The sequence below is a fragment of the Aspergillus japonicus genome (assembly GCF_003184785.1).
Source record: "Aspergillus japonicus CBS 114.51 unplaced genomic scaffold BO86scaffold_21, whole genome shotgun sequence".
Classification (NCBI taxonomy): domain Eukaryota; kingdom Fungi; phylum Ascomycota; class Eurotiomycetes; order Eurotiales; family Aspergillaceae; genus Aspergillus; species Aspergillus japonicus.
In genome coordinates, this window is record NW_020291658.1 from 159,738 (window position 1) to 182,335 (window position 22,598).

At 51.9% G+C, this 22,598-nt stretch overlaps 11 protein-coding genes across 11 annotated transcripts; 6 read left to right on the top strand and 5 right to left on the bottom strand.

The window, feature by feature from the left end:
• Positions 1-687: 687 nt before the first annotated feature.
• BO86DRAFT_388937 (uncharacterized protein) lies at positions 688-1,721 on the bottom strand. Its single transcript, XM_025671993.1, has 2 exons — positions 1,003-1,721; positions 688-921 (listed from the first exon to the last, which is right to left on the bottom strand). Exon 1 carries the CDS (start codon positions 1,330-1,332, stop codon positions 1,021-1,023), a length of 312 nt encoding a protein of 103 aa, XP_025528104.1. The 5' UTR covers positions 1,333-1,721; the 3' UTR covers positions 688-921; positions 1,003-1,020.
• An 858-nt stretch (positions 1,722-2,579) lies between these two features.
• On the top strand, positions 2,580-4,226 carry erg4A (c-24(28) sterol reductase; the record flags this gene model as incomplete). The annotated part of the gene is made up of 5 exons (XM_025670652.1): positions 2,580-2,605; positions 2,679-3,512; positions 3,561-3,892; positions 3,945-4,162; positions 4,215-4,226. 5 exons carry the CDS (start codon positions 2,580-2,582, stop codon positions 4,224-4,226), a joined length of 1,422 nt encoding a protein of 473 aa, XP_025528105.1.
• A 49-nt stretch (positions 4,227-4,275) lies between these two features.
• On the bottom strand, positions 4,276-6,790 carry BO86DRAFT_84525 (transcription factor domain-containing protein). Its single transcript, XM_025677734.1, has 8 exons — positions 6,585-6,790; positions 6,504-6,527; positions 6,325-6,443; positions 5,891-6,273; positions 5,544-5,839; positions 5,064-5,498; positions 4,778-5,013; positions 4,276-4,729 (listed from the first exon to the last, which is right to left on the bottom strand). Exons 1-8 carry the CDS (start codon positions 6,630-6,632, stop codon positions 4,315-4,317), a joined length of 1,956 nt encoding a protein of 651 aa, XP_025528106.1. The 5' UTR covers positions 6,633-6,790; the 3' UTR covers positions 4,276-4,314.
• Positions 6,791-7,039: 249 nt separating this feature from the next.
• On the top strand, positions 7,040-10,028 carry aguA (alpha-glucuronidase). Its single transcript, XM_025674420.1, has 2 exons — positions 7,040-7,113; positions 7,173-10,028. The coding sequence occupies exon 2, from the start codon at positions 7,442-7,444 to the stop codon at positions 9,968-9,970; it is 2,529 nt and encodes an 842-aa protein (XP_025528107.1). The 5' UTR covers positions 7,040-7,113; positions 7,173-7,441; the 3' UTR covers positions 9,971-10,028.
• A 38-nt stretch (positions 10,029-10,066) lies between these two features.
• On the bottom strand, positions 10,067-11,120 carry BO86DRAFT_388939 (glutathione S-transferase). The gene is made up of 3 exons (XM_025671994.1): positions 10,776-11,120; positions 10,604-10,707; positions 10,067-10,526 (listed from the first exon to the last, which is right to left on the bottom strand). Exons 1-3 carry the CDS (start codon positions 10,978-10,980, stop codon positions 10,182-10,184), a joined length of 654 nt encoding a protein of 217 aa, XP_025528108.1. The 5' UTR covers positions 10,981-11,120; the 3' UTR covers positions 10,067-10,181.
• Positions 11,121-12,159: 1,039 nt separating this feature from the next.
• On the top strand, positions 12,160-13,065 carry BO86DRAFT_399172 (uncharacterized protein; the record flags this gene model as incomplete). Its single annotated transcript, XM_025673607.1, has 2 exons — positions 12,160-12,712; positions 12,764-13,065. The coding sequence occupies 2 exons, from the start codon at positions 12,160-12,162 to the stop codon at positions 13,063-13,065; spliced, it is 855 nt and encodes a 284-aa protein (XP_025528109.1).
• A 2,360-nt stretch (positions 13,066-15,425) lies between these two features.
• Positions 15,426-16,798, top strand: BO86DRAFT_361473 (putative short chain type dehydrogenase). Its single transcript, XM_025669864.1, has 4 exons — positions 15,426-15,601; positions 15,728-16,131; positions 16,214-16,499; positions 16,576-16,798. Exons 2-4 carry the CDS (start codon positions 15,885-15,887, stop codon positions 16,751-16,753), a joined length of 711 nt encoding a protein of 236 aa, XP_025528110.1. The 5' UTR covers positions 15,426-15,601; positions 15,728-15,884; the 3' UTR covers positions 16,754-16,798.
• A 69-nt stretch (positions 16,799-16,867) lies between these two features.
• BO86DRAFT_409537 (YukJ family protein) lies at positions 16,868-18,093 on the bottom strand (the record flags this gene model as incomplete). Its single annotated transcript, XM_025674421.1, has 1 exon — positions 16,868-18,093. The coding sequence occupies exon 1, from the start codon at positions 17,621-17,623 to the stop codon at positions 16,868-16,870; it is 756 nt and encodes a 251-aa protein (XP_025528111.1). The 5' UTR covers positions 17,624-18,093.
• A 246-nt stretch (positions 18,094-18,339) lies between these two features.
• BO86DRAFT_399175 (uncharacterized protein) lies at positions 18,340-18,702 on the top strand (the record flags this gene model as incomplete). Its single annotated transcript, XM_025673608.1, has 2 exons — positions 18,340-18,346; positions 18,407-18,702. The coding sequence occupies 2 exons, from the start codon at positions 18,340-18,342 to the stop codon at positions 18,700-18,702; spliced, it is 303 nt and encodes a 100-aa protein (XP_025528112.1).
• Positions 18,703-20,063: 1,361 nt separating this feature from the next.
• Positions 20,064-20,723, bottom strand: BO86DRAFT_399176 (uncharacterized protein; the record flags this gene model as incomplete). The annotated part of the gene is made up of 1 exon (XM_025673609.1): positions 20,064-20,723. The coding sequence occupies one exon, from the start codon at positions 20,721-20,723 to the stop codon at positions 20,064-20,066; it is 660 nt and encodes a 219-aa protein (XP_025528113.1).
• Positions 20,724-21,415: 692 nt separating this feature from the next.
• BO86DRAFT_311909 (alpha/beta hydrolase) lies at positions 21,416-22,588 on the top strand (the record flags this gene model as incomplete). Its single annotated transcript, XM_025667930.1, has 1 exon — positions 21,416-22,588. One exon carries the CDS (start codon positions 21,416-21,418, stop codon positions 22,586-22,588), a length of 1,173 nt encoding a protein of 390 aa, XP_025528114.1.
• Positions 22,589-22,598: the final 10 nt, after the last annotated feature.

The window sequence follows — 22,598 nt, forward strand, 5'->3', positions numbered from 1 at the left end:
CCCCCGGCCCCAGCCAAAAACACCACCGCACGATCATGCAATCCCCGGGGTCCCGCCTCCTACATCCCAATCCCTCCAAACCTCCGAACCACCAATCTTCTAGTAGAATCTCCAAACTCAATCTCCGAATTTCCCCCGTCTTTCAAGGAACGATCGGAGCCGGGATCCAGGGTCTGATCGATGCAAAAAAGCCCCTGACTCAGGTACTGGATATTCCGGTGTATATCGGGTTTCGGATCTGGGAGGGGGGAAGGGGGTCCAGATTAATTAATATATCCGGGACGGGGGGGCTCGTGAGTCATGTTTTATCGTCGATAGGGGGGTTGGTATATTAAGGGTTAGGGGGATATTGATTCAGGGTCATGTTTGTGAATAGTATAGTAATTACGGTCTGATTTGTGCTATACATGAATGTTTGCTGGTAGGTCGGGGTTTTGGGGCACCGGGTTGGTGGTGTTTATTCAGGGAGTTGGGTGCTTCGGTCGCGAAGGAGTGGGGCTGGATTATTATGTCTCTGATGAGAATCAAGTTACTGGTCTACCTTCCTTGGCAACAGGCGAGGATTGAAACTGATAAGTGTACTCCGCCAGATGGGGATATACTATTAGTCCTTGAAGGGGTCTCAGAAGACCGAAGCATCGGTGGGCAATTAGGTCGGGACAAGAGATCTAAACCAGAGACTTGTGGCTAGGGACACTCAAACTATAACCAGAAATCCTCCCATCAACCTTCCAATGGAGCAGGCAAAAGTACACAAATTCAGATCTCATTTGCAGCATCGACAAACGAGCAAGAACAAGAGCAACCCGGGCTCAGAAAAATACTTCCCTCATATTCAAGCCAATGAGATATAGCCCAACCCGCAGCCAACCACGAGGTCTTCCACTCATAATCCAAGAAATAGGTATCACACGAACAAACCTACAAACGATAGTCCACAAGAAATCAGCAACTTCCATTCCCTTTATTCATTACGCTTCACTCAAAAACATCTCCGCTCACCTTCTGACAGTCTCTCGATCAAACCCCCTCCGTCCCCGCATGAGCCTGCACCGGATAGAACACCGGCTCGGGTCTCTTCATCGTCGAGTCGTCGGCGGTCGCCTGGTGGTAGTACGGCGACTGCCCGTACTGCGCCGCCACCGCCTGCTGCGTCTGATACTGCACGTATTGCTGCTGTTGCTGGAACTGCTGTGCGCGGATCTCATCCTCCTTCTTCTCGCGCTTGCGGTCCCGCCGGTACTTGATGAGGAAGTAGATGACGCATCCGACGAAGATGCAGAAGAGGATGGGGATGATGATGACCTTGCCGATGATCTTGGCGAGGCCCATGATGTGGATTTGTCTCAGGGTCTGTCTCGGGTTGGTCGGGTACACAAGGCTTTGAAGGATATTCTTCTAAGGTCTAGTGATTGATATGCCTGGCATGCAGTGGCTCAGAGATGTGCTTGTGTTCAGAATTGGATGAATGCTTTCTCGGTCGGGGACAGTGGTTATATCTCCTTTCCCCTCAGGTGGATTGCAACTTCAATCGTTAGGCAATCATATTCTGGAGGCCTAGCAGGGATGGCGCTGGAGTCCGCCAACGAGATCGCATGCTAGCCCTGCTGCTGGGCGCTATACTCCAGGGTGTGATTCGGCAGGTTCGATGTGGGTGCAGAGTGAGGGGGCCCAGACATCGACTATGCGGGCGATGGCTGATACATCACAGACGAGGCCCGTCACCTGCATCCGAGACGCGTTGTGATCCCAGTGAGAAAGCTTAGCTGGGGGTGAATGGGGCAGATCCTGAGAGCAAGAGGTGAGCGGTTTTCATGCGGGCCAATCATGGGGGTCAGCTTGCCGCCGCGGAAGGGACAGCCCATGCAGAATCAAACCCATAGGGCTGTAGGGCCACGAATAATATCGGGGAAAGATTGTGATAACCGTGACAAGCAATATTGGTGTCTGCCTGGCTCATAGTCGGGCGGTTATGGAATTAACTTGGGAAGAGAGCTTGTGGCCAGTGGGGAGGTCGGAGAGTGGCTCGTGGAGATTTCCTTGCACTGGAGGCAGAGGTCGTTCCTGGTATGTAATCATATCGCTCGAGCGAAAATCTATAATTGTACAACAGACGAGCCCTCTATAATAAAATAACAGACAAAGACCGAAGACTGAAAATGAGAATCAGAATGGCTTCGTTGTTGGGTGATGGTCCCCCCAAGACATAATGGCGCGCTAAATGGCCATCAGTATTGCGGAACTACTTCATACTCAGAAGAGACTGATGGAATAATTCGGCCCCAAAGCACTCTTCAACAGAAACAAAGCCAGAGAAATGAGGACACGACGGTCGCAACCTGAACCTCCGTTGCTTGCCCCAGGCAGTAAACGGCTGACCAGGGCGGCCGTGGAGTCCGCGGGCTCCGCGGAAAACACGGAGAGCACGGAGAGCACGGAGAGCACGGAGAGCACGGAGGGAACGGAGAGCATGGAAACCAAGCTCACAGTCGAGTTTGGAAATGGACGTCAATGGTTGAGTATAAATCTCTAGGGTTATTCTTTTCTTGAGCCATGGTCGAATCATTACAAGCATCAAGATGTCCGCGATCAGTACTGCTGATAGGTTCGTGCCTTTGATGTTTGGGTCTCGTCATCCGAGCCTGGACGGTATACTGACTGACACTTCCGAGTTACAGCCAACAGCCCGAGATCCATCAACCTCGTCAAAGAACAGAACAACTCGAGACAACCAGCGCTTCCTATGAAGATGAACCGATTACCTTTGAATTCGGAGGCGCACCGGGAGTTGCGCTTCTCATGATTGGTTTTCCACTCCTCATGTACTATATGTACATCGGGGCGACGTTCTACGACGGCCAACTTCCCTTGCCACGCCCTGGAGAATCGCTCGCTGAATTTGGATCACACCTTCTCGACCTCGCCTACACACATGCCTTCCCTCATCGCAAAGCTTGGGTCATATACTGGACGTTTCTCGTCTTGGAAGGGCTTGGATACCTCTATCTGCCCGGAGTATACGGTAAGGGAAAGTGCCTGCCACACCTGAATGGCAAGCAACTCGATTATTATTGCTCAGCCGCCGCCTCCTGGTATGTCACCATTGTGGCTGCGCTGGTCTTGCATTTCACCGGGCTTTTCCCCTTGACCACTCTCATCACCGAGTTTGGTCCCCTAATGTCCGTCGCCATTTGCTCCGGGTTTCTGGTTTCTATCGTCGCGTATGCCTCCGCCCTGATGAGGGGATGCCAGCATCGGATGACTGGATCGCACGTTTATGACTTTTTCATGGGAGCGGAGCTGAATCCCCGCTTATTCCGATGGATCGACATGAAGATGTTCTTCGAGGTTCGCATTCCGTGGTACATACTGTTTTTGTTGACCTTGGGTACGGCATTAAAACAATGGGAAGAGCTCGGGTTTGTCTCGGGCGAGGTCGCTTTCCTGCTCATGGCACACTTCTTGTATGCGAATGCCTGTGCGAAAGGCGAAGAGCTAATCATCACTAGCTGGTAGGTGCTTTCAGAAGCTTGGATAGGGCTTGAGCTGATTAGAGCTAGGGACATGTATTATGAGAAATGGGGCTTCATGCTCATTTTCTGGAACCTCGCTGGTGTTCCCATGAGCTACTGCCATTGCACCCTGTATCTGGCGAACCACGATCCGTCAACATACCGATGGAACCCAGCGATTGTGGCTGCGTGGGCTACTCTATATCTGTTCATGTACTGGGTTTGGGACACTTGCAACAGTCAGAAGAACATCTTCCGTGCTCAAGAGAGGGGTGTCTCTGTGACGCGCAGGACATTCCCACAGCTTCCATGGAGGGCTGTGAAGAACCCGAAGTCAATTGCGACTAAGACTGGAGACTCTATTTTGTGCAGCGGTTGGTGTAAGTTGATCCGGCTCCCGATGACATTGGAATGATGGCTGATATCTAGCAGATGGTATGGCCCGGAAGGTCCATTACACCTGTGACTGGTTTTTTGCTTTTTCATGGGGACTGATCACCGGCTTCAAATCACCGTTCCCATGGTTCTATTCCATATTTTTCACCGTGATGATTATCCACCGTGCTCGTCGCGATATCGAACGCTGCCGCGAGAGATATGGGGAAGCATGGCGTGAGTACGAACGACGGGTTCCGTATTTGTTCATCCCAGTAAGTCATTCCCACCCACTGAATGTTGGCCCTGTGACTGACAGCAGAAAAGTATGTCTTCTGAAGGGTGATTGAGGGATAAGGTCGGAAGGCGTCGAAAACGCGACCGCGGCGTGTGGGCGCATAGGTATAATAAGTCACATCTGAATAATTTAACTCATGTAATCTGAATTCAAGATATCCATCACCGATCGATTGGCCCCAATGAAGTCGTTCAAGAACATGGAAATGTCGGTCTGGCTCATAAGAGAATCAAAGGTGTTTTCTGGCCATGAGACATCTGGGAAAGCAATGTTGGCCGCCCCGTGCGCGGCAGGCATGACAAGTGATCCATCCTGGTGACGTTCGATGCCGGACAATGTTTGTCGAGATTTAACTAGAACCTGAGCAGCCTTGACAAATGCTTCGCACACTGTGTATAGATGCATTGAACCCCGCGATAGTCCCTTGATAAGCTCCAAAGAGCTCACGGTGTCCTGCAAAAGGGCTAGATCAACCGCGCTTGCGGTGGTAATGGCGTGGGTGAACACAATGACAAAAGGTGTAAAGGAAGGATAGAGCAATATCCTATACTTGGTAAGTCGCTATTAGTTTCGTAGGTATCAGGGAACGTACCAATTCACATATTCGGTTTGTTTGTGGGTTTGCCGGCCACGGAAGTATGTAAAGCATTTGAGGTGACTGTGAAGTGCTAACGTAGCAATCTCGTAGCATCGCGATGAGATTGCCATGGCATCCCCCGGTCGAGTCTGAGCCCGATAGATGACAGTCAACACGGAGTAAGCGATGAAATCAGCACAAGCCGCAATGCCGTGCAAGGAGTCAGCATAAAGACCCAAGCTTACGTCGATCTGCGGTAAGCGTTAGATATCAATCTTAGAACGACAGAGCCAGGCTTTACCGTCAGCAACTTATCTCGAACCGCCTCTAAGTCCGAGGAAAGCTTTTCGATCGCTGCAGCTCTCTGCTCATCGCTGGCCCGACAAGCAGATGTTGAGTATAGTTGATCGTAGACTTTTCCTTGAATACTGGCAAACTCCATGCGAACAATACTCATCAAGTCCCAGGGACGTTGCTTTGGGTCTTCTGATGGCATGAAGAGGTCGGCATCAATATCATGGTCTTGAAAGTGAGATGTCAGGCCGATGTTCAGAGAGATGTTCTTGTCAATCGTGTACAGTGCCCAGAAGGCATGGCGTTTAGCCTCTGCAATGGGTAGTGGGTCGTTTTTCAATGCTGTACGCCGATGCAGTCCCATGGTTTGGCACATATTGAAAGCCAACGATAAATATGTCCAGCACCGCTGAATATCGAATTCCTCTTGCGATTTTGTTATCTGTACCTGTTAGACCAATTCAAGCACGAGGATTGAGCTACTCACTCCAATTAGCAGTGCTTGTATCTTCTCCAACGTTGGCTCAACCATGATGGCGGGTTCCCTTAGACCTGCATCAAGCTGTGCTTCGCATGTTTTCAGTGCTGATGACAAGTCATAACGCGCGAGGTCAGGATCCTGTGCGTGGAAATAGTCGCGTATGACATAAAAGAAGAGCCCGTAGAAGAGTGTAAACGTTCCAGCAGGGACTGGATCGAGTGGAAAGTATATGGAGTGACAAAGAGACTCTATGCGAGGTGCGTCAATCCAGGACTGACTGACCAAAGTGAACGGAGGTTGTGCTGCCCTGCGTCAATTGTCAATCACGAGGAAGGGAGGAGGTACAAACGAACCTTTGACTTTCTTTACCACGGCGATGACCAACTCTACAGGAAGTAACTGGTCTTTTGGCTGAGTGCTGGGCTGCGTCTCCCCGTGCGTTACTGATGCGCGGTGCCTATCAAGGCTGGTTTGAAGTGACGCAAGTGCGGCTGACACATAGTCGCCTAGTTGCCCATTCTGAGCAGTGTCCACGGCAGAATATGCAGCATCCCTGGCTACCAGAGTTTCATGGTGGAAAGACGAGTGGCCTTCGAATGGAGGTATTGTCGGTCCCGATGGAGGCGACTCCCGGGCCGGCTTGGCCGGGCTAGATGAGTTGGAAGACTGCGTGATGTGTTCGAGTGTCTGCTGAATTGTGGCAAGCTGTTCCTGTAACGCAGAGAATCGGTGTTCACTATGCAACAGATCAGCCTGGTAGCCTCGCAATGAGCTCAAAGCCTCATACTAGTCATCTGGTATGCTGTTGCGAGGCGTCTCCGAAGCAGTCGACTGTCCTCCAACTGGTCTGCAAGGTATCCCCAAAGTGCCACAGCTCGAACAGGGACTAGTCTTGTCGCATTTGATCTGTTATAATGCTTATTAGATGATGGCCCTTGAGTCTACCCTATTTAAAGGGGAATATACTTTGCGAAGACGACAATTGTCGCACTATGATGGGTCAATTGCTATTTCACTCAACACAAGGAGCGGAAGGAGGATGCATACCGCGCGGGCCCGAAAGCTGCGGGCAGTTGTGGGAGTGCCAGCAGCCATCCTCACACCAAATGGCTGGTTTTCATTCAAGTTCTCATGTAGCTTGGCATAGTCCTCGGACAAGCATGAGATTATATGTCTGGTTGACTTGCAAGTGTTGATGACATTAGATCTTTGAGGGAAAGAGCACGCTATACCTGATATAGAAAATGAAGTCACGTGTATGGTGCTACCCGTCTCGGACTAGCGCGATTCTGAGCTCTTCAGTATTGTTGATGAGCGTAGACCGCTCGGCCAAAAGAGTGTCAAGACGCTGATCTGACCGATCGTCTGCTCCAAAGGATCCTCGGATTCCTGTCAATTGTAAATTGGCTAAAATGGGCGATCGCCTGTTCTTCCACCATGTTGCATCACAAACCCCGGAGATTCTCCGTGGCAGACACGCTGCATGTCGGCTAACCAGTGACGCAACTCAGGCTTTCGGCAAAATTGGCCAAGTTCCCCCCAAAATTGCTACTCATCGTTCATGGCCGTCCTAATTGTATGCCCGTTTCTCATTATACTCGCTGAAACTTTGCTAACCCTGATCGTAACTGATAGCTCACTAGGGCAGCGCTATCTACGGCCATGAGCTCATTAAGCCCACAGCTAAGCATCATGGCTGAAATCTACTCGGCTTCATCGGGTAACCTGGTTAGCGATAACAGCCTGAATGCAGCATTTAGCATGAGGCCACTTCCCCATGCTTGTGGTCCGATAATGCGGGGGGATGAGAAGAGTACTCGTTGATTATCATATATGAATGTCAAAGATGCTTGACTGTGTCTTCGGATTGTCTTCAACACATTGTTTCCAGATTGGATGATAAAATGGTCCGGTTTGGCTTCGCCCTTTCAGTATCGGGCCTCTTACTGCCCCTGGCAGCGGCCGAGGATGGGTTCGCTGGCTGGTTACGGTTCGCTCCGGTACCCTGTGATTCTTCTTGCTTGCAGGGTCTACCTTCACATCTTACTCTGTTCAATGGCACCGACGGAAGCCCAATTGGAACAGCGGGCGTTGAGTTGAAGTCCGGATTCCAGTCGATCTTCTCTAAAGATCTGACAGCCACGCAATCACGCTGTGACGCATCATCCTCAATCTTGGTTGCGACACTTGAGGAATTCCGGCATAAATGCAACGCCACTACTGGCATTCCCGAACTCGATCAGGATGGGTTCTGGTTGCGATCGACTGGCAAATCTGTCCAAATCTTAGGACAGAGCGAGCGAGGGGCATTATATGGAGCATACGAGTACCTTTCCCTGATAGCCCAGGGAAACTTCTCCCATGCTACTTATACAGGCAACCCTCATGCGCCGATACGTTGGGTCAATCAGTGGGATAACATGGATGGCTCGATTGAGAGAGGTTTCGGTGGATCGTCGATTTTCTTTAAGAACGGTCGGGTCGTCGATGACCTGGCACCAGTTAAGCAATATGCTCGCCTCCTTGCGTCGACTCGGATCAACGGCTTGATCGTCAATAACGTCAATGCGAATGCAACTCTACTTTCGTCTGAAAATATCAAGGGACTTGCTCGGATTGCAGATGTATGTCGACCTTACGGTGTGCAGATCGGCGTTTCGCTCAACTTCGCATCTCCCGAGACATTAGGCGGCTTAGACACCTTCGATCCGCTTGATGCAAATGTTGTTGCCTGGTGGAACAATATCACAAACAGCTTATATGATCATGTTCCCGATCTGGCAGGGTATCTAGTCAAGGCTGACTCCGAAGGTCAGCCAGGCCCCAACACATATAATCGGACGTTGTCGCAAGGTGCAAATCTTTTCGCACGAGCTCTTCAGCCGCACGGGGGCATTCTTATGTACCGGGCGTTTGTCTACGACAGTAACTTGAATGAGTCAGATTGGAAGGCAGACCGAGCCAAGGCGGCAGTTCAGTACTTCAAAGATCTAGATGGCGAGTTCGAGGAGAATGTGGTTGTGCAAATCAAATACGGGCCCATTGATTTTCAGGTACGCGAGCCCGTATCGCCCCTTTTCGCCAACCTCTTCAAGACCAATACTGCGATTGAGCTTCAGGTCAGCCAGGAGTATCTGGGTCAGCAGAATCACCTCGTCTACCTTCCTCCTCTGTGGAAAACTATTCTCGACTTCGACCTTCGAGTTGACCACAAACCCTCCCGGGTCCGAGACATTATATCCGGAGATCGATTCAATCGTACCCTTAGCGGCTGGGCGGCTGTCGTGAATGTTGGTACCAATACGACATGGCTAGGTAGCCACATTGCCATGTCAAATCTATACGCATATGGTCGACTTGCATGGAGTCCGACCGATGATTCGGAGCGCATCTTGCAAGACTGGATCCGGCTTACTTTCGGCGCACACCCTGAGGTTATCAATACCATTACCAACATTTCCATGGCCTCTTGGCCCGCCTACGAGAACTACAGTGGAAATCTAGGCATCCAGACCCTGACTGACATCCTCTACACGCACTACGGCCCAAGCCCCGCCTCCCAAGACAACAACGGATGGGGTCAGTGGACTCGAGCAGACCACGAGTCCGTGGGGATGGATCGAACCGTGGGAAACGGAACCGGATACACAGGTCAATATCCTACCGAGATTGCCCAACGATATGAGTACCTCAATTCCACTCCCGATGATCTGGTTCTCTGGTTCCACCACGTCCCCTGGACGCATCGACTCCACTCCGGCAAGACCGTCATCCAGCACTTTTACGATGCCCACCATGCCGGTGCGGAAACTGCGCAGACCTTTGTCACACAATGGAAATCTCTACACGATCTGATTGACAAGGAAAGATACGACGCGGTACTCGATCGACTCATATACCAAGCTGGGCACTCCATCGTCTGGCGAGATGCGATCAACAACTTCTATTTCAACCTTACGGACATCTCTGACCAGAAGGGACGGGTGAGCCATCATCCTTGGCGTATCGAGGCGGAGAGCATGAAGCTGGACGGATACAGACCGTACACGGTCAGTCCGTTCGAGACGGCCTCGAATGCAACGGCCATTGTGACCACGTCGAACTCAACAACCGGGACAGCAAAGACTATGCTCAGCTTTCCATCGGGGACGTACGACATAGGCGTCAACTATTATGACCTATATGGTGGCGAGTCGCACTGGACACTGAGTCTCAATAATAAAGTCGTGGGCGAATGGGTCGGCAATTTCCGCAACCACTCGCTGGGCAATTCTGTCTCCATCTACTTGGACGGCCACTCGGCGACACGGGTCACGTTTCGAGGCGTCGAGATCCAGACGGGGGATGAGTTGAAGATCGTCGGCCGGCCGGATGGCGTTGAGCCTGCGCCAGTGGATTACGTGGTGATACTTCCCGCTGGAGTGGTGGACTAGGTGGGAATGTACATACGTTGATGCTCCTCACTCCCACAGCGTAGAAGATCAATTGTACAGACGCTCTTCTCACTCGCGTGCCATTTCCAAACCCCTCTAGTACGACCCGGACCTCCAAAATCCCACCTTCCTCACATAGCTAAAAAGAAAATGTGTGAAAAACAATCATATCAATTCGCTTCATAAATCAAACTTTCCTACTACAAGCTACTTATTTGGCATCCGCGATCTTCTTCCAGCTCTCGCGGGCCTTCAGCTCCTCCCACCACTTCTGGGTGTGGGGGTACTTGGGCAGGAGCTCGGCGAAGCCGAACGGCTCGACGAAGGCCCCGTACGGGAGGTGGTACAGATCCGCCAAGGTGACGTTGTCGCCGGCCAGGTACTTCTGCTTGGAGAGGATGCGCTCGTAGCCCTGCAGGGCGGCGTCCAGCTGGGCGACCAGCGCCTGCACGCGGCCCTCATCGGTCTGGCCCAGACCCTTGAACGCCTTGAAGACCTTCTCGAAGGCGATACCGGACACGGCGGGGTCGAAGTAGGATTGTTCGACGGAGAGAGCCTGTGTAGGAATGTATGGGTTAGGAATTGACTGAAATTGTGTTCCGGGGGGGGGGAAGGTAGGGGCGAGGAGCGTACCTGCTGGTACAGAGCGAAGGCCTTTAGGTCCGACTCAGGCGGGGAGACTTCGTTGCCCTGGCCGCGGTACTTGGAGGCGATGTATTGGCCGATGGCTCTGCTTTCTGCAGTGGGGGAGAGAGAGGATGGTTAGAGCTGGCGGTGCGGGAGGCTGGGAGCGGAGCAAACGTACCGAAGATCTTCACGCCGGTCTCGGTGTCCTCCAGCGCGGGGACCTTGCCGAAGGGCTGGAGGTTGGCGAGGTAGGCCTCGGACTTGTGCTCGCCCTTGGCGAAGTCGATAGGGACGAACTCGTGGTCGACGCCCTTCTCGTTGAGGACCACCTGCACCCGCTTGGTGCAGGTCGACATGGCGAGGCCGTGAAGCTTGAGGACCATTTTGGCGGTTGTGGAGAGAAAATTGGAGCTGGTGGATAAGGGAGATCGAGATGAGAGGAGAGTGACAGTTGTAGTGAGCGAGAAGTGAGAGACCAGGACGAGTACACGTAAGGTATATATGCGTAGAGACGAGCAATGGCGGGGTCGAATGGATGCAATCAATGCAATCAATGCAATCATGGGTGGGGCCTGAAAACTGGGGCCCGCTTACGAGATTCCAGGGGGAGAGCGCGGAATTTCTTCCGCGTCCGCCGAATAAGCATTAGCAATCATCCTTTCTGATCACAAATCCGCTTTCACTTGGAAGCGGCAAGAATTGTTGTCTCAGATGGGGAGATGGGGATCTTGCTGTGGCATACAAGGTACTCTGTACCGAAGTATATAATTTGTGCAAAGAAGGGTTCACAGCGCTAGCGGGCTAAGTTTGCAGGATTGCATTACTGTTATCTGGCATGAACTGGCATGGTTGCAACAATCAGGGTGAAATGAGCCAATTTGGAGCCAATCATGGTGCATAAAGTGAAGCAGCAGTCGTGATAAGCTCTGGCTAGATCGGGACAAGCATATGGATTTCCCCTGGATCCAGAATCAAATGGACAAATGAGCATTGTTCGGGAGTCGGCTGGGAGATAGAGGTTGCCACTGGCGCTGGCTGATGCATCTTGTCAGTTTACTTGTACACTGGGCCTGTCAACGGATGTAGAGAAAATAGCAGTAAGGCACTTACCACGGAGATCATGCCTACTATGCCTACGAGTATGATGGCGATGTTTGCAGGTTTTTCTCAGCTGACAAGCTCCGCTGCCTCGAAACACTTGTTGGCTCAGAATTGTAGTCTTCTGCTGCTGGACGAAAGGAATAGTTTAAAAACCTACTGACTTGAACACGCATGGTTCATCCAACTGCAATCGACTACCCTGAATACCGATCATATTTCTCCTCGCATCTTCTGATCTTTTACCTCAGTATCTTTCAGGTTTTATCCTCCTGTCACCGTGCGTCGTCAGACACAACACATACTCGTTGACTATAGTCAGTCATTTTCTGATACCAAAGCTTTGAGTGGTTTGCGACATTCTGGAAACTGCCAAATAGTGCTTCTGCTTCTTACCCTCCCACCAAGTTACTGATCCCGGTGGGCTCAGATCAACAATTCTAAACTTCTAGGCTTCCATTACGATGGAGGATCTCAGCTCCAGTCCGAACCTTCATCCTACCGAGCCAACCAACTCATCGTCGTCACCTTCACCACTTCCAATTCTTACCAAGGAAACGGTCCAAGAAAATCCTACGACTACATGCAAACCGCAAGGGAAGTCCCGATACCCGTCACTCGAGGCGAATCCGGATACAGCCGCCAAGCTGAAGCGTTTCGCGCAGCGGCAGTTCATAGCAGGCTTCGACAATACACGAGTCGAGTGGCCGGTGAAAGGGGCATTCCCGGAGATCGAATCTGGTCATCCTTACAAGCAAGCAGTCGAGCGGGTCCGCAAATTCTACGGGATCTGGAAGAGTCACGGTCTGAAGCATGCACCCAAATGCTACGAGCGCTGGGTGTTGTCCCAGCCAGAGAACGAGCGAGAGAGACTCGCACAATGCACAGATTTCAAGGAGCTACGTTGTGCCCTGAGTGCCGCATACGATGTAGAATGGGCTTCGTACATCTTCTCTTGGGCTACGAGTGTCGTCTCGTTTCAAGACTGCTCTTCACTGGGGCAAGAATTCCTAAAGTGTAAGTCAGGTACTACATACTGTCTTGAGAAGACTGCGCTCATTCATATAGACTGTACCATACAGCTTATGGTCCGTGCTCACTTAACTGCTCTCCGTCAAAAGTCATCAAGTCCTTCTCCGGAGCTGGCAAAGTTCGACCGTCGGTATTTACTCGCGTCATTCGATGGTCTCCACACCCACGAGAAATGGAGGAACTTGACTGTGGAGGACTTCCCATTTCGATCTGTGCCAGCTCTGCGGAAGCGAGCATGCCTGAGGCGAGTTGATATGAATGCTGACAGTGATGGCGATGTTGAGATCGAGGGAGAACAGCCTAGGACGAAGGCGCCCGCACACCGTTCTCCGGATTAGGTCCGTTGGACGTCCACGGGCCTACTCGTGAGCTATCTGTATCGGTGGTTTTGAGGGCTTGAATGACCTTTACCAAGGGACATTACAAAGACTTTGGGTATAGCATAGCGGATACTTACTATGCTGACATTCAGGACGGATCTGAAGTAAGGCGCAGGACAGAAGGGCAGATTGACATATTGCTCACTTTTCTGGCCGCACCATTACCAATAGTAGTCTAAGCTTCTACTTATGCCATTAACAACTTGATCTCATTTTGCTTTTGCTTCTGGATCAGAAAAACTTAATTTAAGGCATGAGCTTCATCTCAGAGTGTACTTCATTAGGAATCATCATTACTTTTGCAAGGAGGTTTCTCAAGTCTGAATGTAAGAGCTCTGCTGATGCATTAACGTAATCGGTAAGCGAGCGGGCAGTGTAAGCGAGCGGGCAGCCGTGCGCGTCAACGCGGACTTCCATGAAAAGATGAAGCAATTATTATCCACTATATACATAAAATTTCGTGTTTACATGGTGTTTTAACGTGTAGGGCATCTTGTTCTTGTATGGCCAAGTGTATTACACTCGCTGCAGCGAGGTGGTGCCCGGCGGCGAGGCTGTTCATCACCCGCAGCCGTTTCCACCGGTTGGATGCCATTTGCTTGATCAGCCTCGCAAGCCTGTGTAAACGCGTTTATAGCCTCGCCAACGGTGAGGCTATTAAGGCCTGCCATTTGGCGATATGACCTCTTCTTTTTAGTGTTTTGCCTCTCCAGCCCAGCTTGTAATTCATTAATTTCCTCTTCAAGCAAGGCAGTCCGGTTGAAGGCGATCTCGCAGCCCTTTACAATATAGGCCAAGGCTGCTTTCATTTGCGAGGAAGGACTAATTGTGCGTTTACAAAGATGTCTTTTAATTGTTGTTTCATGCTTCTTCAACTGCCTCGTATTCTTAGGCGTTTTTGGCAGTGTTGATGTAGTGGTGACGCTGTTTGTTGGAGTAGCCTTTTGTAGTTGTAAAACAAGCTGGCCAAGCACCTCGTCTGGCTGGAACGGAACCAATCCTGAAGCCTTAAAGGCACTTTGTATAGTTGAAGCCTTAAAGGCAAGAGAACGTGCCTCTGGGTATATATCCAAAAAATCAACCTTATTAATATGATGGGCGCCTTGGCGAGTTAGCCGTTCCACTAAGCCGCCATAGGCTCGTTTTAACGGCGCGAAGCAAGCTATATTAAGCGGCTGACAAAGATGCGAAGAATGCAGAGGCATGCAGATAGGAATAACGCTATTTTGACTGCAGATATTATTAAATTCCGGAGTTAAATAAGAATTATGCCTATTAAGAATCAAAAGGCTATATCGCCCAGTCCGCCGGTTCTTAGTAGCCGGAATAAAGTGTTCACGAAGCCAATGTAATCCAATTTCATTGGAAGTCCAGCCGTTTGGCGATAAGTTGATACGCTAATTATATGGAACACGGCCTTGAAGCCAGGCCTCAATATAGACCTTTTCTTTAAGAATCACGTACGGAGTCAACACGGCACCGGCGGCGTTGATACACTCAATTGAAGTCACCCATTCGCGATTACCAGGCTGGATAAGAAACGGCTTACCTATACAGTTAGATTGTGTAATTACACAAGCTGTAGCCACCATACCCATAGCAAAGCCTGTTTCATTAAAATTCCAGATATTTTTATTAAGAATGCTGTATTCTGCCTTTACGGCTTCAACCCGGGCAAACCACTTACTAAGGATCTTTGGATCCTCGCATTTTGCACGTTTATAGTGTAGTCTTCGAGAAAATCGTTTTTTTAAAGCTTCATTGCGGTTTACAAAGTTGTATACCCATTTCTCGCCCACGGAGGCTGCAGAATTCGAGTCACGTCTTTGGAGAAGAATATTAGCCATTTTCCGAACATGTAACGGCCGAGGATGAAGCCCACGCTTTACAAGCGAGAAGATCCAATTCTTTAAAGCCTCCTCTTTATGAAGAGTCAGTTTATGAGAGTTGGCACGTGTATTGCAGCGAGATTGAACTCCTTGCAGGCGTTGTTGGAGAGTTGTTCGTGAAATGTTAAAAACACGCGCAGCTTCGGCTACAAGCGGAATTTTGCCCTTTCGAATAGCTTTAATAGCAAGGCAGATTCGGCCTTCTTGTTCCACCAAAGCTTTTGACGATCGAGGCATTTTTGGTGGAATTATTGGTGGTTGAATTGCTTCAAGTTGAAGAACGCGAAACTGACGCGCACGGCTGCCCGCTTGCTTACACTGCCCGCTCGCTTACCGATTACGTTACCCCGCTGAATTGGTAAGCGGGAATCTCTTGCCAGCGTGCTTAGCGCATCCTAAATTGCTTATCGCTCGATCGAGCCACCAAAGACACTGCCTATTTGTTCATAGTAGGCAGTAAGCTATTTCGGGTTTTGCTTGAGCACTTCTGTCTATCGAGGCTTCCAAATCATGAAATGAGGCAGAGAGATGAGCCCATTCCTTTCCCCGTCCCCAGTTTCAACGGGAAATTGCACCATGGCTTTGAAATACGGAACCTATCCATAGTAAGTGAACCCAAGTTGACCTTAGTTGTCCGCATCCATCATCTCCCAGAGATACCCCAAAGACCCGGCTGCATAAGCAAGCTCGTATCACTCGTTCTTTGAGTTTCTGTTGCTGATACTCGCCAGGGTCTTCCCGTATTTGCATTTGTAATGCCCCCTCACCAACCACCCCAGCGAGGAGATAAATACCCATGAGATCTCGCAATCGAGCCCGCCGGTATAATCCACCATTCTATCAGACAAACCAGACCCACATTGAATTGAACCTCCAAAATCAACCACCATGACCACCACCGAAACCCCAGTGGTCCTCCTTCTCGGTGCCGGCCGCAACATCGGCCAGCACACAGCCCAGCACTTCGCCGCCAAGGGCTACCGCGTCGCCCTCACAGCTCGAAACGTCAACCCCGACGACAGTACGGAGACCCAGCTCCATATCCAATGTGACCTCGCCGACCCACCGGCCGTGCATGACGTCTTCTCGCGCGTGAAGACTACCCTTGGAGTGCCAAGCGTGGTCATCTACAATGGTGTGTTCTCCGGTCCCCAGCCAACCCACTCTCCAGTCTATGCCAGAAAATCATTAACCTTTGGTGTGGGAATAACTACTAGCCTCCAGCTTCACCCTAACCGACGCCGACGATGTTTTCAACAAAGTCGCTCCCGAGCAATTCGCCCGCGATCTGAACGTCAACATCGCCAGTGTTTTTGTCGCCGCCAAGCTGGCGGTTGAAGGATTCGAGACTTTACCTGCTTCCGCAGCACGGACGTTCCTTTATACGGGGAACGCCCTGAACACGGTTGCTGTGCCTCCGTTCTTCACGTTGGGGATCGGGAAGTCGGCTACGGCGCATATGATTGAGTGTGCGGCGATCGCTTACCGGGAAAAGGGATACAAGTGAGTTTGTTCGGGGAGGGTTTCGTCCTAATTGTGAACTCTGGTATCGTGGGCTTTGTTACTGACCAGAGTACAGGTTCTACTATGTTGACCAGCGAAACGCGGATGGGTCATCTTCACCGCACATCGATGGCGAGGCACACGCGCAGATATTTGCAGAGCTGGCCGAGAACCCTGATCAACAACCGTGGCAACAGACGTTCGTCAAGGGAGAGGGGTACAAGGTATTTGGCAAGGGATTCTTGAGCAACTGATTCCGACTGCTACCAGTTACACTATATACCGTCCCAAGTTCTATCTCTATATAACTTAACCATAATGCAATCACTCAAGCTTCACACCCTGCTAGGTACTTTTCCAGACATCAATCACCCCAAAACCTCCCCCAAGTCCCGCCCCTCACCCCCAACCACCGCCCTGCCGCGATAGTCCGTCGGCACCGCCTGCGACGCAAACGCGAGGAACACCGCCTCCCAGCGCCCGTCCGGGAACCGAAACACCAGCCCGCCATCCTTGAAGACCGCGTCCTCGTACGCCTTCCGACTGCCCTGGTTCATATGCACGTCGTGGATGCCCGTCCCGAACGAGCTCCCGAAGACATACGCCGTCGCGCGCCGGTGGATCGCATCCTGGAGGATGGGCTCCAGCTCGTCCAGCATATCGTTATCACTGCCCGGGATGTCGTGCGGTAGGAGCCGCCCGGCCTCGAGGTGCACGAGCTTCGGCGTCGTGCGCAGGTAGTCCAGCCCGACGAGGGTGGGGTGGTGCTGCTGGTGGCGGTAGGGGAGCTCGCGCTCGTCGTCGCCGTCGGCGTTGTCCGGGTGCGAGCGGATGCGGTGGAAACCCTTGTCCAAACCGGCCAGCTCGTGGACCAGCGGGTGGTGCGCGAAATCCCGGATGAACCAGAAGACCAGGCGTGTGTCGTGCTGCGTGGATTTCACGTTGATCGCTACTTGCACTTCGTCGCTGCGGTTGCGGTTGTGGTTGGGTTCCCGGTCGTCGTCCGGGTTGCTGCCGTCGCGCAGGAAGAGGTTGATGTGCGGGGTCGTGTGGTCTTGGTAGGCGGTTTGCGCGTGGAAGCGGTGCGGGTGGCCGACCCAGACGCCGTAGTTGGGGATGGGCATTCTGAGGTATGGTATATGGTGTGGGTGTGGTTGTTTGCTGGGGGTGTGCGCCAGAGGTTGTGGGTTGGCTTGTGTTCGACACCGGGCTCTACGGGGCTTCTGGAAGGGGGTAGTGGACTGACTACGTACTGTATTTATTTGTGGATTTGACAATGCTCGGGGATTGAGGCTATTGACATGCTGGGAAAAAAAAGGAGAGAGTGGAGATTCGCGATGGAGCTGCTAGTGTGACACCAGGGTGGATCCGATGGGGACGATCGTCGATATCTAAAAAAGGATTGTATAGTGGGTAACCTTGAAGGTCAGCTAGACTGGGAGATGGAAAGCTCTCGTTTGGGGAGGTTGTTTTTGAGGTTATCACTGGTAATTGGTAAGTATTGTGTATCTGATGCCCGACTCCTACATCCCTCGGCCTACCTAGTACTATGGGAGACTTCAAAGATGGAGCCTTCCTGCCTTGCCAGAAAAACGGTGCTCGAGAAGGTGCTAAACGGACAGTTACAGTACGGATGAGTGCCTTTGCAGTCGCTTTCCCTCGTGCCTGCCATACCGTGTGCATGGCTGGCTAGCTGGGAAGACCCTTTGCTCACTCTCCCCAGGTTGGACCTCTCCAGCATGGTTCTATCTGTCTCCTCATACCTCATTTTAGCACATCGAATACACACACTTATTCTTCCACAACAGAACGTACATATATCGTTACCACGTTGTTAGCCATGGCTAGTGTTTGTCCCCTTCTGCCTTGGACCGATCAAGCACAAGCTCACAATGCATCGCACGCAGGCTTGGAGGCCACCGCAGTCTTGGGACTCAACGCAGTCCGTGGGCCCAATGCAGTCTGCAATCCCACCGCACCCTTGGGATACACCGAATCCTCAGGGCCCAATACAGTCTTCAACCCCACCGCACCCTTGGAATACACCGAATCTTCAGGACCCGTATCAGCCTTCGAACCCACCGCAGCCTTTGAACCCACCGCAGCCTTCGAACCCACCGGAAAACCCAGATGGGATTACACCAGCTTTGCCGGCGAGCTTATCACAAGCTTCAACGCAAAAACCAAGTTCAACAGCGACTGAATTAGATCTGAATAGAGGGTCGCCACAGGCTCGGAATCGGCAGCGGATTCAGATCAAGCGGGAAGTCGCAAGGCGAGTTCAAACGCATGTCCAAGGAAAGATCCGAAAGCAGATCCAAAAGCAGATCCAAAAGCAGATCCAGAAGCTAAGGTGGTTGAGCAAGATCTTGCCGAGAGAGTTCTTCCCCAGAAGGTTCTCGTCGAGAAGGATCTTTCACAGAAAGATCTCCCGGCCAAAAGTCTTCCTCAGGAAAGACCCATTAGGACTGCCTGAAACAACAGACCTGCCCGACGTATCCGCAAGGCCTTTAACATCCACGGGGCAAGATCCTCCTGCAGAGTCAAATCCCCCTTCACGCAATTTCATCTGGGGGTGGATTGGCCGCCAAGATGGACAGCTGAGGTATGAAGACGTGCCTGCTTGGTTGAGGGGCACAAGCGACAGGCTAAATCTGACAAGCGCATCCAATGCCATGGGTTCACTTGCAGAATCTATCCCAGGTGATACTAGCGCCCGCTTTGAGGTACTCGCCACACCAGTAGTGGACGACGACTACCACCAGAACGCACTCACGCAGCAAGAGAGAGACTGTTCTGTCACGGTGAGCCATTTCGGCAGGACACAGACACGTCCATATCACGCGGCTCTCTTTGCTACCAGGCAAGGCTGGCATCAGTTTTCTGCAAGATACTACTGGTGGGCAGTTGCTTCCGTTCGTCCCGCTGGTCCATTGAACACGACGGCACCCAACCCTGGCGTGGCGCAATATCTCCTTGTGTATGACTCGAGGCCTTTGAGACCAGACCTAGAAAGAATGCAAGCCACGCGAGGCTTGCGCGATTTCCTCCGAAAGGATCAATGTCGGATGCTGAAAATATTGAATCGGACAGTTCCCATCAAGTATATTTTTCTCAATCGGGCACGACTGCGGATGCCGGACCTGGGTGATTGCTTTCGAGAGACTTTGTGGTGGATCTCGAATGTGGTCCACCGTGGTGATATGCCAATTGAAATTGGATCAGAGCTAAGCGATCTTCGGTGGAAGGTAGTCGACGCGATCACTCTGGAGTTTGAACACGACGAAGCAGATAGGGGGCCAAGGGCAGATCGAAAATTGATCTTGCAATCGATATCAAGAGCGGGTGAGCGTCGAAACGTCCATTAGATAGTTAGTGTTAGGTAGAGAACGAAATATTCTGTGCTTGCCTTGTTGACCAGAAGAGTTGAAAAAGAACAATCCACAGTAGGTCTAATCAAGTTGCAATTCTGAAGTACGAACAGTCTGTCAGCTCTGGCTTCAGCAACCATCAGTCAGGGCTCAATCCACTTCACATCTTTGATTCTCTACGCAGCTGCGCCGTTCATAACAAGTGGACCCAGTAGGAGGAAACCTCGTAAGTATCGTAGATCGCCGGCTCCTCCGCCCTCAGTGCCGCAAACACCTCCCCCATCATCACCATCCGACTCAGGAGATACACCGCCGGCGAAGACAGGCTCACGATAGTCACCATCCCCTCCCATCGAAGCACCACTTTCTCAAAGTGCATGAACACCAGCATCGACCCCATGGACACGAATGCCGCGATCCGCCACAGCCACAACTCCACCGTGGTGGGGAAGACATCATTCCACGACACCAGGTGCAGCGCCCCGAACGACATCCCGAAGAGGCACGTCAATGGCCAGAGCCTGGAGCGATACAGATCGGGATCCCAGTGCGCCACCACAATCTCCTTTCTGGGTCCGTCTGTCTGAAAGTCGACATGCACGGCTGCTGCTCCCGCTAGTGATGACGAGGATGACGCTGACGAAGACGACGCAGACGACGCAGACGACGCAGACGAGCTCTTTTGCGTCTCGAGCGCCCGCGCCGCCATCGTCCGATCCCTCTCCTCCTTCTCGAACACCCGCGGCGTCAGATACCAGACACTCCAGTACGTGACCTGGTCGCGCAACCCCTCGTTGTCGAACCTGTGGCTGACCGCCAGACTCTCGAACGCCGCGCGCTGCTCGCCCGTCATCCCCGCCGGCAGGTCCACGACCGTCGGCGACCGGACATGAATATATGGTGCAGTGACTGGACGTTTTGTGTACTGAATCAATGATATTAGCAGTTGGATCTCTATGAAAAAGATCAATTCCTACGTGAAATTCGTCATGGAGGATTCTTGTAGCCCTTGTATGTACTTGTTGCGTCGCTTGAGGCTATGAGAATCTGGTTTTGGAATGCGTCGGTAGCATCGGAGATGTTTAATTACCAGGCTCCACAGCGCCGGCACGCTTGTTCCTCAGATGATAGGTTGAAACTAAACGCTGCTGTTACACTAATGTATACACTAATGTAGGTGATGTTTCGATGGTTGTGTGGGCTAGAATACTAGGTCATTCACCTAGCATAGGCCTCTGCAAGCGTTGAGTGCGTCACAACTTCTCGAAATATCTTTTGTCGTTCTGTCTCTCACACTGAATGACACACTTAGATCAATTGGAAGAGTTGGCCCAAACAATCCCTGCAGCTTGTCATAAATATGGAGTATCAACGCAGACTAACTGTTCAAGACTACGCGTTTTAGTGTCGGCGAAAAGCGCCGATCCACCGCCATCCAGCCTCAATCACATTCTCACGGCCCACAACATCACACTCTCACAATCTCACCTCTCTCTTCGAAGTTTCTCTCTGATCCCTTGTTCTTCTCCCATTCACCACTTCGTCATGACAATTGGCGACATCATGCTATCTGTCGTCAAATATGGCTCTCTATCGGCCGCCATCGCCGTCGGATTGTATGCCGTCCTGCTAGGACTGTTGACCCGGCCTAGCTTCCAAGCGCATGTGGTGTATCTGCATGCGGTGCAGATGACCTGGTTCAAAGACCTCACGGTCCCCGAATCATTCGGATTCCTTCACAATCAAGTCACTCCCTTTTTCATTCCCACACCAGACGGCCACCGCCTCTTTGCCTGGCACATCCTGCCTCTTTCCGTCTACCACCAGAACGAACGTGCTCTCCTGTCGGAAGATACTCCGGGTGTTCTCACCAACACCACGACGCGCCACGCGTTCCACCTCCTCTCCACCGACCCAGATGCCATCCTAGTCCTCCACTACCACGGCGCCGGGGGAACCGTCGGGTCAGGGTATCGCGTCCCCAACTACCGCGCTCTCGCGGCCGGCTACCCGGCCAAAAACATCCACGTGCTGACCTTCGACTACCGCGGCTTCGGTCTGACCAACGGCTCGCCCTCTGAATCGGGTCTTATAACCGATGCTCTCGCCGTCGTAGACTGGGCCCTGAACGTTGCCAACATCCCACCGCATCGCATCCTTCTCTTCGGCCAGTCTCTGGGCACCGCCGTGACTCTGGCCGTCGCCCAGCATCACGCCCGCCAGTCTCCGCCGGTGGCGTTCAAGGGGATCGTACTTGTAGCGCCGTTTGTCGACGTCCCGACCCTCGTGTCAACCTACCGGGTGGCCGGAACAATTCCCATTCTCAGTCCGCTCGCGCGGTTTACGGTTCTGTTCCAGGCGCTGCAGGGGTTCATCCGCGACCAGTGGAGCAGTGGACAACGGATCGCGGAGTTTGTTCACGCGAGTGAAGCGAAGAGCCTGCCGTATCGGCTCACTGTCATCCATGCGGAGGATGATTATGATATTCCCTGGTGGCATGCCAGGGAATTGGTTGCGCGTGGGGTGCGTGCGTCGGGCAGGGACGGGGTGGAGGAAGCGGATGTGAAGGTGGATCTTGGCGCTTCAGGGACGATCAGGGAGTGGCGATCAACCCAAGGGATAATACGTGAGGAGATTCTGAAGACGGGGCTGCACGATGTGATCATGGGAGATGCAGTGGTGTCGATGGCGGTGATGCGGAGCTTGGAGGGAGTATGACGTCAATTGA